The sequence below is a fragment of the Chrysochloris asiatica genome, unplaced genomic scaffold, assembly GCF_000296735.1.
Source record: "Chrysochloris asiatica unplaced genomic scaffold, ChrAsi1.0 scaffold00045, whole genome shotgun sequence".
Taxonomy (NCBI): Eukaryota; Metazoa; Chordata; class Mammalia; order Afrosoricida; family Chrysochloridae; genus Chrysochloris; species Chrysochloris asiatica.
Genome location: NW_006408563.1, coordinates 7,063,563 through 7,078,305, shown reverse-complemented (window position 1 = coordinate 7,078,305; position 14,743 = coordinate 7,063,563). Strand labels below are relative to the sequence as shown.

Sequence of the window (14,743 nt, the reverse complement as noted above, 5' to 3'; positions counted from 1 at the left end):
TTAACAACTACAGCAACAGGTTATGACCCAAGCCATGATGTTTTCAGTAACCTCATATGCATGTGAAAGCTGGACAGTGAATAAGGAAGACTGTAGAAGAATTGACGCATTTGAGTTATAATGTTGGAGTAGAATTGAAAGTGCCATGGGCTTCCAAAAGGACCAATAGATCCGTTTTGGAAGAAGTGCAGCCAGAGTGCTCCTTGGAGGCCAAGATGGCCAAAGTTTGTCTCTCATACTTTGGACATATTGTCAGGAGGTAGCAGTCGCTGGAGAAGGATCTCATGTTTGGTAAGGTGGAGGGTCAGAGAAAAAGAGGAAGACCTCTAACAAGATGGATTGGCCACGTGGCAGCATCGATGGACTCGAGCCTGGCAATGATAGTGAGGTTGGCCTAGAATTGAGCAGTGTTTTGTTCTGTGCATAAGGTTGCTATGAGTTGTTACCGACTCGATGGCACCTAACAACAACAAGTTTAAGAGATAAAGTGGGTATTTTGATATCAATCTTATTAAAATAGTTTCTGCTTGTTTTTATTGCAGTTTAACTTTATAGGAAAAGTAGCTCACGTCTTAGAATATTTGCTTGATAAGCACCTGACAGGTCAGTGGTTCAAGATCACCAGTTGCTCCTTGGAAAGCCTGTACAAGGTTGCTATGAGTCAGAACTAACTACAAGGCACTTAACAACAACCATATTCATAAAAACTTATAAATGTATCAAGGAACAAGCTTGTTTCCTCAGTGTACTGAGTTGATGTTATTGTTGTTAAGTGCCATTGAGTTGGTTCTGATCCATAGCGACCCTGTAGAGGGTTTCCAAGGAGCGACTGGTGAGCTTGAACCACCAACCTTGCAGTTCAAACTGACTTTGCAGTCTAGCGCATTGACCCACAGCTTCACTGAGTTGATAGGGAGGGGCAATTTCAATATTGGCTATCAAAAATGGGGGCTGTAAAGGCATTAAGTGGTTGGGTTACAAGCTTGCATGAATGTGCTTCGTTTCAGAATGAGGAGAGGGTAAGGTAGAATCCCCACTGAATAGTTTTCCTCTTTTCCAGATGGATCTGATGGAACGGGATAGAGAATGATAGTGATAGGATTTTATGATTCAGTTGTGAGTAATTGTTAGCAGAAATAATTGTGATGGTCACGACTGCAGTGATAGAAGATGTGTAACTAAAAGGGTAGAGTAGTTAATCTTTCAGCAACAGATAGTCCCTGGAACATCATGAAGATGATGTGGAGTGGGAGATCCCTACGAAGAAAAGTGGGAACTACAGAGATGGTGGCAGAAGTGGTGGCATGGAGAGATAGAGCATCTGGGGACTCTAGGCCAAGGGACTGAGTAATGTGTGCCTACAGGCAGTAGGCTTGTTGTTGTTGTTAAGTGCCGTCGAGTCGGTTCCGACCCATAGCGACCCCGTACAGGGTTTCCGAGGGTGTAAATCCTTACGGGAGTAGAAAGCCTCATCTTTCTCCCGCGGAGCAGCTGGTAGTTTCGAACTGCTGACCTTAAGGTTCGCAGCCCAATTCGTAACCACTACGCTACCAGAGCTCCTTACAGGCAGTAGGCTAGCTGGCAGAAAACAAACAAAAAACTTATGAATGTCCTTGGATTGACTTATATATGGAGCAAATGTACAACTTCGATCCTTTAGAATTTCTTCTTCTTTTTAAATAAATGTTTTATTGTAAATTGTGTGATAGTTTACATGGGAGAACATTAGTTTTACATTCATTCTATCATACATCATTTCATTGCCATAGTTACCATCCCATCCATGCGTCATCACCCAACCGAAGGGTGTACCTTGCAAGCCTGCCCCCCCTCCCCGCCACAGTCCTCAGCACACAGCCCCTTTCCCTCTCTGGATCTCAAGTCCCCAGCCGCTCCATCTCTTCACGTCATCTTCTCTGCCTCCATCTCAGGCCTCACTGCTTCTCTGGGTAGGGTCCTGCTCTCTGCTCTTCTCCATTGATGGTCCCAGGGTCCTCCGCTCCTAGACTGAAAAGTTAATCACTCCCCTCCTTGCTATAAAATGTCTACCTTTACATTTCCAATCCTCACAATCAGTCCTGATAACAGTTCTTCACTATTGCATCATAAGAGACCCATCTGCATTTTCATTTCATCAGCCCTTCCTGGACAGGCTGGGTATTATTCACTGGAGACTCTACTTCCTCCACGCCCTTTGGATCTAGGTTCCTTCTTGAAAGCTTGTAAACCAGTCACTTCTTACCTTTGAATCCCTCCCCGCATTTTGGGTAGCCAATGTCCAAGTTGCCCATCCATGTCCATTCTTTGTGTGGAGGGGGTGGGAATAATTCTTGCAGCAGGGATTTGTTTCCTCTTTTGTGCTACTACATTTATGGGTGTAGGTCAGGTTTTGTCAAATTGTATCAGATGACACCTTTTTCCTCTCTTTCTTCTTCCGGTTGAGCTCTGTTCATCCAGTCATTGAAGCCAGGTCAAGTGAGTATCATCTGCAAGTGTGGGTGTTCTTGCGTCTATCCGCTCTGTTCTTATCAGCTGGCCTCTTCGCTCTCCACTCTAGTCCTCTGTGGTTGTGTCAATGACTCTGAGCCCTCAGGTCCTGCCTCGCTGCTGGCCGACCAGGTCTCCACGGGTTCACAGTAGTCTGCTGGACAGTGTAGGGCTTAGCTGGCCACTTCATTGATGTTCATCGGTCCCTTTCCCTTATGGGTGACGTGCGTGGTCACCAATCTGAGCGTGTGTTTCGATTGCGTCTTAGCTTTGGAAGAAGATTTACACTGAGAAGACCCGACCACCTGCCTTGATGTCTCCTGGGCAAGCAACTTGCTCGTTCTTGTGGTATCAGTCGGACTGCCCTTATTGTTTTGTATTTTTCCTGTAGGACTTTCTTGCATGAAGTATCTTCTGGTTTTCTAGCTGCTCCAGGCTGGTCTGCTTGTCCTTTTAAGTGTAAGATTTTCTGTCTCTGAAGGTCTGGATGTGGTTCAGGCTTCTATCTATAGTCTTGTGTAATGCAGAGGCTCCTCAGGAAACCTCCTTCACTGGACACATTGTAGCCCCGTTTTAGGTATTCCAATCAGTTATAGGCAGAAGGCGGACTTAATCAGCTTTCTATGGTGATATTTCTGTCTATTCCTTTCTCTCCCCCTCCAGTGTCAGTTTTATGGTATCATGCATGGGGAAACCAAGGTTCATAGAATTTCTTCTTGAATTTAGCAATAACAAGGCCCTTGAGCCCAAAATAACTTTCGGTAAGCTTGCAAATATAAAATACATTTCAGGAAGACTTAAGATCTTATTTTATAGCTTTTATATCTTACTTACTATTTCAGTCCTCCAGTATTACAATTTTGAAATATCTCAGCATATGATTAACAAAACACTATTCTGATACACCTGAGCCTGACACTGGGAAACACTGTTCTCTAGCATTGTCAGGACACAGATAACTAACTGTATTTTTCATAGTTGACTGTTGTTGTTAAGTGGCGTATAGTCGATTCTGACCCATAGCGACCCTGTATAGGGTTTCCAAGGAGCAGCTGGTGAGCTTGAACCAGTCATAGTTGACTAGGGCAGCATATTTAATACTAAACTTCTGTCCTTTTTGTATTAATGCATGTGTTCTGTTAAAAAAATTAATATTGCTGTACTATTTTGATTTTGCAAGTAATATAGGACAAAAGTTTTAAAAAAAAGACGATTTTAAAATCTCAAATTTTAATTCTCAACATTCAGAGAAAGCTTAAATTAGCATTTTGGAGTAAGTTTTTCCTACTTTTTTCTTGTGTTCATGTTTATATACAGGTACCTACAAAATTGGATGATCCTGTTTTAGTGCTTGGTTGGTAACTAGCTCTTTTCTACTTAAGTTATGTTGTAGATATCTTTAGTTATCAAGAAATACTTTTTTTAGTTACTGCAGGAATGTGTACAATATTGTTTAACAGTATTATGTTGTTTTCTATCTTTCTCCATTATGAACTATGTCAATGAGCATCCTTGTCTATATTTCACCATTATTAACTGTGTCAATGACATCCTGGTCTCTATTTCACCATTATTAACTGTGTCAATGAACAGCTTTGTCTATATGCTACCATTTTTAACTGTTCCAATACCATCCTGGTCTGTGCATTTTTCTTACATGATTATTCTAATTTAAATTTAAGGCTGTAAGTGTAATGGAATTTACATTAAGTTCAGACTAAAATATTGAAACCTTTGCTGTAATTGGGGCACATAACAAAAAATACTCAAGTTTTGATAAAGCTTTGAGGATTAAAATTGAGAAGAAAAAGTTAAAATACACTGATAGCATATATTTAATACTAAGCTTCTCCTTTTGTATTAATGCATGTGTATGTTAAAAATGTTAATATAGCTGTACTATTTTCATTTTGCAAGTAATACAGGACAACAGTTAAAAAAAAAAGATGTAACTTTCTTCAAGTTAAAATGCGAATAGTTGATTATTTTGTTAACTGTTTCTTCCTCAAAAAGAATTTTTATGCCCTCCTTCCCCCTTTCAACTTGGGGAATATTTATAAATAGGGCTGTTGGTCTGATTGTCATACTGTGTGCAGAAGCCAAGATTGGGATGTTGTGCACTTTGAATAGTAAATAAGTACTTAGAAATAAATACAGTTGTAATTAGATAGTGTTTTTAGCTTCAGAAAATGCTTTTATAGCCATTATCTTGCCTGATGTTTAACTCTTCTGCTTTATAACGGAGATTGAGAAACTGTGACTCTTGTCTAAATTGGAATGTGTAGTAAATGGGAGGAATGACATTAAGGTTTTGGGTTCAGAGACTTTCTACTAATCTGTACAGTCTTTTACAGAACTGGGGCAAAAAGATGGTATTTGGCAACTTAGCAGTATGTAACTTTACCATTATTTGTTTTGTGACATTGGAAATAATCACTTAACTTTTTTTTTTTTTTTGCTTTGTAGTCTGTTTTACAATAATATATCCCCTTAGGGTTATAACATTTAAAATGCTTGGAAAGAAAGGACTTTTCTCTTTATTATTGTTGTTGTTAGGTGGCATCGAGTCGGTGCGACTCATAGCGACCCTTATGCACAGCAGAATGAAACACTACCTGATCCAGGGCCAACTTCACTACTGTTGCCACTCTTGAGCCCATTGATGCTGCCACTTGGCCTCTTTTTCTCTGACCCTCCAGCATACCAACCATGATATCCTTCTGTAGTACTTTACTTTATTCAGACATTACTTTGTAACTATATTTCACTTAGTAGAGTGAAAAGAAAGGGAGAATTCAGGAGAGTACAAAAAGTTTGCCAAAATTTATAAACTATAGGATGTTATTTGTATTGGTATAAAGATGTTATCCATTCAACATGAAAATACGATTATGAGTGAACCTAGTCATTTTAGTCATTGAGTCTACATGATACTGGTAATTTGTTTTAGAAAATCTTTTGTTTTTCCTTCCCAGAACACTCTTTTTTTAAAATGTTTTTTAAATGTTTTTAATCAATCCCGGCTAGACAGATTGGAGATTGGATACTATTCAATGGAGATTCTACCTTCCTCCATGCCCTCTGGATCTAGGCTCCCTCTTGACAGCTTGTAAACCAGTCACTTCTTGCCTTTGTAGCCTCCCCCCCTTTTTGGGTAGCCAATGTCCAAGTTGCCCATCCCTGTCTACCCTGTGTATTGAGGTGGTGGGAATGATCCTCGATGTAAAGATTTGTTCCCTCTTTTGAGCAACCATAGGTGTAGGTCAGGTTCATCAAATTGTATCAGATTACTCTTTTTTTCCTCTTCTTTCTACTTCTAGTTGAGCTCTGATCATCCATCATTGAAGTCAGGTCAAGTGGGTATTATCTGCAAGTGTGGGTGTTCTTGTGCATATGCCCTCTCTTATCAGCTGGACGCGTCACTCTCCACTCTAGTCCTCTGTGGCTATGTCAGTGACTCTGGGCCCAGGAGTCCCTAGGTTTTGCCATACTGCTGGCCTTAACAGGTGTCTACCCAGGTTCACAGGAGTCTATTGAACATGGTAGGACTTAGTTCCTAGAACAATCTCGATTGTATATAAATTCAGGGACAGAATAGTAGTCCCTGAGTACTCTTGTCAATTAAATTGTTAGAAACAGGTAACTTTTGAATTAATAATGTGTTTTGGATTTGTTTGTTTTTATTTTTCCTTTTCCTAGTCAGCAGATAAGCAGAGAGCCCTAGAAGAAACCAAAGCCTACACCACCCAGTCCTTAGCAAGTGTTGCCTATCTGATAAACACCTTGGCCAACAATGTTCTACAGATGCTGGATATCCAGGCATCCCAGCTACGAAGGATGGAATCTTCAATCAATCATATTTCACAAGTGAGACCACACTATTTTCCTATTTTAACTATGAAGCCAATCTAGAGTACTGATTGTGAGTTAACTCACATGTATGATTTTAGACCATATAAAATCATTATCTTTTAGTGGGGTGGTTATCTTCTTTGTGATTTTGAAGGAACGTAAATGTTTCTGGATTCCATAAAACTCCAATGTCATGTTAAAATGATCAGCCCTGAGGTGAAAAATTTAACAACTTTTAACAAATTTCACACTTTATTTTTAAAAATATAAATGATAGCTTAATGGCTCGACTTGTTTAAAATTTTTCTTCACTTGGTAGGATTTATGTTTACTGGGATGCTACCATACCTCAGTGATGAAAAGACTATAACTAATGAGAAAACATTATAAAACTATCTTTAATATAGAACTTTAAAAAGTAAATGTTAGTTTAGTTTTTCCATTGTAATAGTCATGCTCATGAAAATAAGAAAAAAAAAAGATAAAATGGAAAAACAAATCTTTTCCCCACTATCTAAGACTTCAACTTTTAATGTTTGGTATATTTATTGACAAAGTAAAAAGAAAAATTTATAAATGGTTTTTTAAATATAGCTGTGAATATATTGTGTATAGAATTTAGGGGTCTGCTTTTTAAACATACCCACCCAAACAAACCTTCACTTGACGTGATAAGGTCCTTATAAACATTTTTGGTGGTTGGTTGCATAAAGTTGCATGTATATTCCAATAGCTTTCATAACCTTTCTTGTGTTTTGGACCCATTTAAAATAGCATTGCAATGAAAAAAAAACTTAATTTTAAAATGCATTGATATAGTAATGGATTTGTTCTTCCTGCCTCTAAGAATTTTTGGAACTCTTCAGTTTTAATATTCTTGTCGTTAGAGTAATTTGGTAGTATTCAGCACTCTTTATAGGCCTGCATAATTAGAACTCTCATGGAATAAAATTCACTTGAGTAATGTATGTATTATTGATTTTGAGACTTTAGGACTCTTTTGAAGTAGAGAAATCCAATCAATTTTGCGAATTTGAAATTTAGAAAATTCTAATATAGTTAAGTAAGCAGATAAGGGTGGTTCACCTTACATTTCTATCACTTAAAAAATCAGAAGGATTACTTGTTACTTAATTGTATTTAATTTCAAATTTGAATTAATCAGTTTAAGGATTTTTTCACATCATGGTGTCATTGTGAGTTAATGTGCTGGACTGCAAAGTCGGTTTAAACCTCAAGGTGGGTGGGTTAAGCTCACCAGCTGCTCCTCAAAACCCTATACAGGGTTGGTGTGAGTTGGAACTGACTTGATGGCAGTTAACAACAACAACAGTAGCACCTGAACTTACAGATATTGTGTAATTTATTGCTTCTATTATTGCTGTGTCTCATAAGTTGAAAAAAAAATTGGTGAGTTTTCATGATAACAGGTTGCTTATCTGATAATAGAAATTCAAGGTTAATTTTTTAAAGTTTGATTTATTTCCAATCTGTAGAGGTGATGTCCCATACCACACTCAATCACATGTAGACATGCATACTTTATCCACCTGGATTTGCCTTACAAACGCCATCCTTAGAGTCACAGGTAGAAAGCCATGATTGGCAGTCCAGTTATGGTTTTTGCTTCCATTGTGAGGGCTTGCCTGTTGCTGTGATTCTGGAAGCTATGCCACTAGTATGTTTAATCCCAGCAGGATCATTCATGGTGTACAAATTTCAACTGAGCTTCCAGACTAAGACAGACTAGGAAGAAAGAGAGAGAGGCTTCTTCTGAATATTTAGTCACTGAAAATCATACGAATTTTAGTATTAGTGGAACACTGTCAGAATGTTGACTATTGAAGTATGATGAAGAGCACTAGAACATTGTCAGATAGAGTGCTGAAAGATGAGTCCCTCAAGTTGAAAGGCACTCAGATACAATTGGGGAAACATTTCCTACTCAAAATAGAGTTGACTGTGATGATACAAGTGGAGTAAAGTATTTGGAACCTTCATTTGCTGATGAAGTTCAACTCAAAATGAGGAGAAACAGTTGCAAACATCCATCAATAATCAGAACATGGAGTGTACGATGTATGCATCTCCAGTTGCAAATTGTCAAAAATAGAATTCAGAAAGATCAATATCCTATTCATTGTTGTTAAGTGCTGTTGAGTTGGTTCCGACCCGTAGCAACCCTATACAAGGTTCCCAAGGCTGTAAATCTTTACGGGAGCAGAAAGCCTCATCTTTCTCCCATGGAACAGTTGCTAGTTTCAAACTGCTGACCTTGCGGTTCGCAGCCTGATTTGTAACCACTACGCTACCAGAGCTCCTTATAGAAGAGTATTAAATGCATTGTTATTGTTAAGTGCCGTCAATTCCGTTCCAATTCAGCAACCCTGTTGTAGAGTTTCTAAAGAGCAGTGAACTGCCAACCATGTGGTTAGCAGTCAAGTTTTTATCCTACAGTGCCACACCAGAGTCCTCTAAATGGAGAATAACTTTTTCAAAAAAATTATTATTGTTTCGAATATACACAGCAGAACATAACACCAATTCAAAAGTTTTTACATGTAAAATTTAAGGATACTGATTATATTCTTCTGGGTGTACAACCATTTTTATCTTCCTTATTCTAATTGTTGCTCCCCAATAATGTGAACTCACTGTCCCCAAGGTTCTAATCTGTTGAGTTGCTCTTATCAATATGATCTCGTATAGATGGTACTTAAAAGAGCATAATGCTCAAGGCAGACCTTCTTACTAAGTAAGCTAAGCTACTGTTTTTATAAGGAGCTCTGGTAGCGAAGTGATTATGAATCAGGCTGCGAACTTCAGGGTTGGCAGTTTGGAACTACCAGCTGTTCTGTGGGAGAAAGATGAGGCTTTCTGCTCCTGTGAGGATTTACAGCCTTAGAAACCCCATACAGGGGCGCTATGAATTGGAACCGACTCCACGGCACATAACAACAACAATGGTTTTAATTTTTTGAGATTCAGCATATTTTTTATTGACAGATCTGGGAGGCAGTGAGAATGCTTCTCCAAAGGCTGCCTTAGCTTCCCCCATAAGGTTGAAGTTTTATATACCCTCCAGGATATTAACCCATTTGTTATTTATTTATTTTAAGCTTTTATTGTGAATTAATGTGATAGTTTACATGGGAGTACATTAGCTTTACATCATCTTACCATATTTCATTTCATTGCAATGATCGCAATCCCCTCCATGCATCATCAAACCCCCCACAAGCCTGCCCCCTGGCCACCAGCACATAGCTCCTCCCCTTCCCTGAGTTCAGAGTCCCCAGCTGCTCCATCTCTCTACGTCTCTGCTTCCATCTGGCATCACTGCTTCTCTGGGTAGGGTCTCACTCTCCACTTCACTCCCTTGATGATGATCCCAGGGACTGCTGCTCCTAAAATATAAAATCAACCACTCCCCTCCTTTTGTTAAGAAATGCCTACCTTTACATTTCCAACCCTCACAAGTCAGTCCTGATAGCATTTATTCACTATTGTACCACAAGGGTCTTACCTCCATCTCGTTTTATCAGCCCCGCCCAGACAGATTGGAAACCACTTAGTGGATATTCTACCTTCCCCTGCACCCTCTGGAACTAGGCTCCCTCTTGAAATCTTGTAAGCCAGTCACTTCTTGCCTTTGTAGCCCCCCCCCCCCAATTTAGAGTACCTAATGTTTAAGTTGCCCATCTTTGTCAACTCTGTGTACTGAGGGAGTGGGAATGATCCTTGCTGTAAAGATTTGTTCCCTCTTTTGAGCTGCTACATCCATCAGTATAGGTCAAGTTAATCAAATTGTATCAGATTACTCTTTTTTATCTTCTTCTAGTCTAGTTCTGATCATCCAGCCATTGAAGCCAGGTCAAGTGGATACTATCTGAAAGTTTGGATGTTCTTGTGCATTTCCCCTCACTTCACATCAGCTGGATGCTTCATTCTCTGCTCTAGTTCTCTGTGGCCATGTCACTGCCTCCGGGCCCAGGAGTCCCCAGGATAACCAGGTCTCAACCCGGGTTCACAGGAGTCTATTGAACATGGTTGGACTTAACCACATGCCTGCTTGTGTATTCCCCTTGAGTCTTAGTCTTGGAAGGGGGTTTCCCTTGAGGGGACTCAACCACTTGCCTTGATGGCTCCTGGGTAAACAACTTCCTTGTTCTTGTAGTCAATTGGACTGCTGTTATTATTTTTGATTTTTCCTGCCAAGAAGTATCTTTTTGTTTTTCTAGCCGCTCCAGGCTGGTCTACTTGTCCTTTCAAGTGGAAATTTCCTACCTCAGAAGATTCTCGATGCTGTTCAGGATTCCACCTATGGTCTTAGGGAAACTAAGTACTCATACTTTGCAATGTTGTCCATGGCTTGTCATGATCCACACAATGGAAAGCCTTTGCGTAGTCAATAAAGGACAGGTAGACATCTTTCTGATATTCTCTGCTTTCAGCCAAGATCCATCGGACGGACATCAGCAATGATATCCCTCGTTCCATGGCCTCTTCTGAATCCAGCTGGAATCTTTGGAAGTTCTCTGTCAATGTATGATTGTAGCCATTTCTGTATTACCTTTAGTAAAACTTTACTCGCATGGAGTACCAAAGATATTATCCGATGATTTCTGCTTTCTGTTGGGTCACCTCTTTTTGGAATGGGCACAAATACGGATTTCTTCCAATCATTTGGCCAGATAGTTGTCTTCCAAATTTTCCTGGCAGAGATGAGTGAATACCTCCAGTGCTGCTTCACTTTCTTGAAAGATTTCTATTTTTATTCCATCAACTCCTGGTGCCTTATTTTTTGTCAATTCCTTCAATGTACCTTGGATTTCTTCCTTCTGTATCGTTAGCTCTTGATCATATGCTACCTCTTGAAATGATTGAATATTAACCATTTCCTTTTGGTATAGTGACTCTGTGTATTCCTTCCATCTTATTTTGATGCTTTCTTCATCATTCAGTAATTTGCCCAGAGAATCCTTCAATAACAAAAGTTGAGGCTTGCATTTTTTCTTCAGTTCCCCCAGCTTGAGAAATGTTGAGCGAGTTTTTCCTTTTTGGTTTTCTGATTCTATATCTTTGCATATTTCATTGTAATTTTGGCTTTATCTTCTCGAGCTGATCTTTGAAATTTTCTATTCAGCTCTTGTACCTTCTCATTTCTTCCATTTGCTTTAGCATCTCTGTCCTGGAGACCAAGTTTCAGTGTCTCTTCTGACATCCATTTTGACCTTTTCCTTCTTTCTTGTCTTCTCAATGACTTTTTGCTTTATTCATGTATGATGTTCTTGATGTCATCCCACAACTCTTCTGGTCTTCAGTCTTTCGTGTTTAATGTATCAAATCTCTTCTTGAGATGATCTCTAAATTCATGTGGAATATATTCAAAGTCATATTTTGGCTTTTGTGGTCTGGTTTTCATTTTCTTCAGTTTCAGTTTGCATTTGCATATGAGCAGTTGATGGTTTGGTCCACAGTTTGCCCCTGGCCTTGTTTTGACTGAACATATGGAGCTTTTCCATTGTCTCTTTTCGCAGATGTAGTCAATTTGATTTCTGTGTATTCTATCTGGTGAGGTCCATGTGTATAATTGTCTCTTATTCTAAAGAAAGTATTTGAAATGAACAAATCATTGATTTTACAGAATTCTCTTATGTTATCTCCAGCATAATTTCTATTACCAAGGCCATGTTTTCCAACTACTGATTCTTTCCCTTTACTCCCAACCTTTGCATTCCATTCACCAGTAATGTAATGATCAATGCATCTTGATTGCATGTTTGATCAACTCCAGATTGAAGAAGTTGGTAGAATTCTTCTATTTCATCTTCACTGGCTTTAGTGGTTGGTGCGTAAATTTGAATAATAGTGGTATTAACTGGTTTTACTTGTTAAGTCTCATTGATTCGGTTCCAACCCATAGCGACCCTGCATAGGGTTTCCAAGGAGCGGCTGGTGAGCTTGAACTGCCTACCTTGCAGTTCAAACGGCTTTTCAGTTTGATGCATTAACACACAGTTCCACATCATGATAGAATTCTTCTATTTCATGCTCACTGGCTTTAGTGGTTGGTGCGTAAATTTGAATAATAGTGGTATTAACTGGTTTTACCTGTAGGTGCATGGGTATTATCCTATCAGAGACAGCATTGTACCTCATGACTGATCTGGATATGTTCTTTTTGACAATGTATGCAACACCATTCCTCTTTAATTTGTCATTCCCACCATAGTAAACCATATGGTTGTCAGATTCAGAATGGCCAATAACCAGTCATTTTAGCTCACTGTATGCCTAAGATACCAATGTTCATGCATTCCGTTTCACTTTTGACAATTTTCAGTTTTCCTAGATTCATACTTCGTACATTCTATGCTCTGATTATTAATGGATGTTTACAGTTGTTTCTCTTCATTTTGAGTTGTGCCCCATCAGCAAATGAAGGTCCCATAGGCTTCACTTCCACGGGCTGTATTCCATTCACGTCATCATAGTCATCTCTACTTTGAGGAGACAGCTCTTCCCCAGTTGCATATTGAGTCCCTTTCAACCTGTGGGGCTCATTTTCCGGCACTATATCTGACAGTGTTTCTTTGCTATTTATCAGTTTTTCAGTGGCTAAATACTCAGAAGTAGTTCATCACTTCTACAGAAGGCTATATCATTTTCATAGACGGTTGAATATATAGTTCATAATTAATTTCCTATGAATAGTTTTTGTTTATAAAAATGATTATCTGAAAATTACTCAGTTTGTTAATGACTAATTTGTTTTATATAGAAGATGCATAATTAAAATAATATTTGTTACTTAAATCATTAAATGCTTGTTTAAAACATTACCTCACTACTAATAAAAATGTGACATATTTTCAAACACCCAATTTAGTTAAGTTAATCCACTGTAACTGTTGGAATGCAGATGTTTTCCCACACAGATGGGCAGCTAACTGAAGTAGTGCTATCCAGTACAGTCAACTCTCAGTTATCTGTGGTAATGGGAAACAACAATACATGGATTATTTGGAAGCAAGGTACTTTATATGTTGTACCTTCTTGTCATTTGCTGTGGCCTGAGCATGTGCTTGGGTCCATGAGGGAGGGTTGGGTGTGGGGCTCAGGCTTTCACAGAAACTGGTATAGGTATCTCAGGGTGACAAGAGGTCTCGTAGTGGAGCCTGGGTTTGGCACGGTGTGCCTGAAGTGTCATGAGAGGCAGCCTTCACCATGTGTGATCAGCTTGGCAACAGCAGTGAGTAAGATGGGGAAACTAATTAACAAGGAACTATGGGAGTCTTAGAGTCCTGGTGTGGCGCTGTGGGTTAATGCACCAGACTGCAAAGCCGTTTGAACTACATGGTCGACGGTTTAAGTTTACCAGGTGCTCCTCGGAAACCCTATACAGGGTCGCTATGGCTCAGAACCGACTTGATGGTAATTCACAACAGCAACATGGGTGGCCTGGTATGGCGCTGTGGGTTAATGCGCCAGACTGCAAAGTCCTTTGAAGTGCAAGGTTGGTGGTTCAAACTCACTAGCTGCTCCTAGGAAACCCTGTACAGGGTCGCTATGGGTTGGAATGTACTCGACGGCACTTAATAACAACAACATGGGAGAATAGTTTGTACAATTGTGCACAGTTGCAGTGATGCTGTTTGGTATGAATTTTGGTTAACAGTCTAGCGTTAATAGTTTTGGTCTTGCTTTCGTTTTGGTCTTCCTTGTTTGCAAGCTGAGCACAGTTCATATTTGCCACAGGTGAGTGATATTATTAAGCTCTATAAGTTTATTTTCTTATACAAATTCAGATATAAATTGGAACTATTTTCTTACTATTAAAATTTTCCCCATGTATTAGTGCAAAAAATTTTAAAAAATATTTTATTGTGAATTATGTGATAGTTCACATAGGAGAACATTAGTTTTACATTCATCCTATCGTATATCGTTTCATTGCCATGGTTACATTCCCCTCCATGCATCATCAGCCAGTCAGAGGGTATACACTACAAGCTTGCCCCCCGGTTGTCAGCACACAGCCCCCCTACCTCTCTGTGTCTAAAGTCCCCAACTACTCCATTTCTCCATGTCATCGTCTCTGCCTCCATCTCAGGCATCACTGCTTCTCTGGGTAGGGTTCCGCTCTCTGCTCTTCTCCCTTGATGGTCCCAGGGACCTCGGCTCCTAGACTGAAAAGTTGTTGTTGTCAGGTGTCATTGAGTCGGAACCAAGTCATAGCAACCTCATGAACATCAGAACAAAACAATGTCCGATCCTGGTCCAACTTTATTATTGCTGCCACACTTGACGCCATCAATGATGTCACCTGGCTGATCCATCTCTTTGGGGGTCTTCCTCTTTTACTCTGACCCTCCATCTTACCCAGCATGACATCCTTCTC

The 14,743-nt window shown here is 39.5% G+C and overlaps 1 protein-coding gene across 10 annotated transcripts in view; it reads left to right on the top strand.

Moving 5' to 3' along the window:
- ABI2 (abl-interactor 2) overlaps positions 1-14,743 on the top strand; it is a 140,172-nt gene that overhangs the window by 41,130 nt on the left and 84,299 nt on the right. For 9 of the 10 annotated variants that reach the window (XM_006861963.1, XM_006861961.1, XM_006861960.1 and 6 more), the window contains exon 2: positions 6,187-6,354. In XM_006861963.1, the coding sequence (XP_006862025.1) occupies positions 6,187-6,354 (168 nt within the window). Of the gene's footprint in view, positions 1-6,186; positions 6,355-13,494; positions 13,535-14,743 lie in introns of those variants that run through there. The other variant, XM_006861967.1, reaches the window with a different exon arrangement.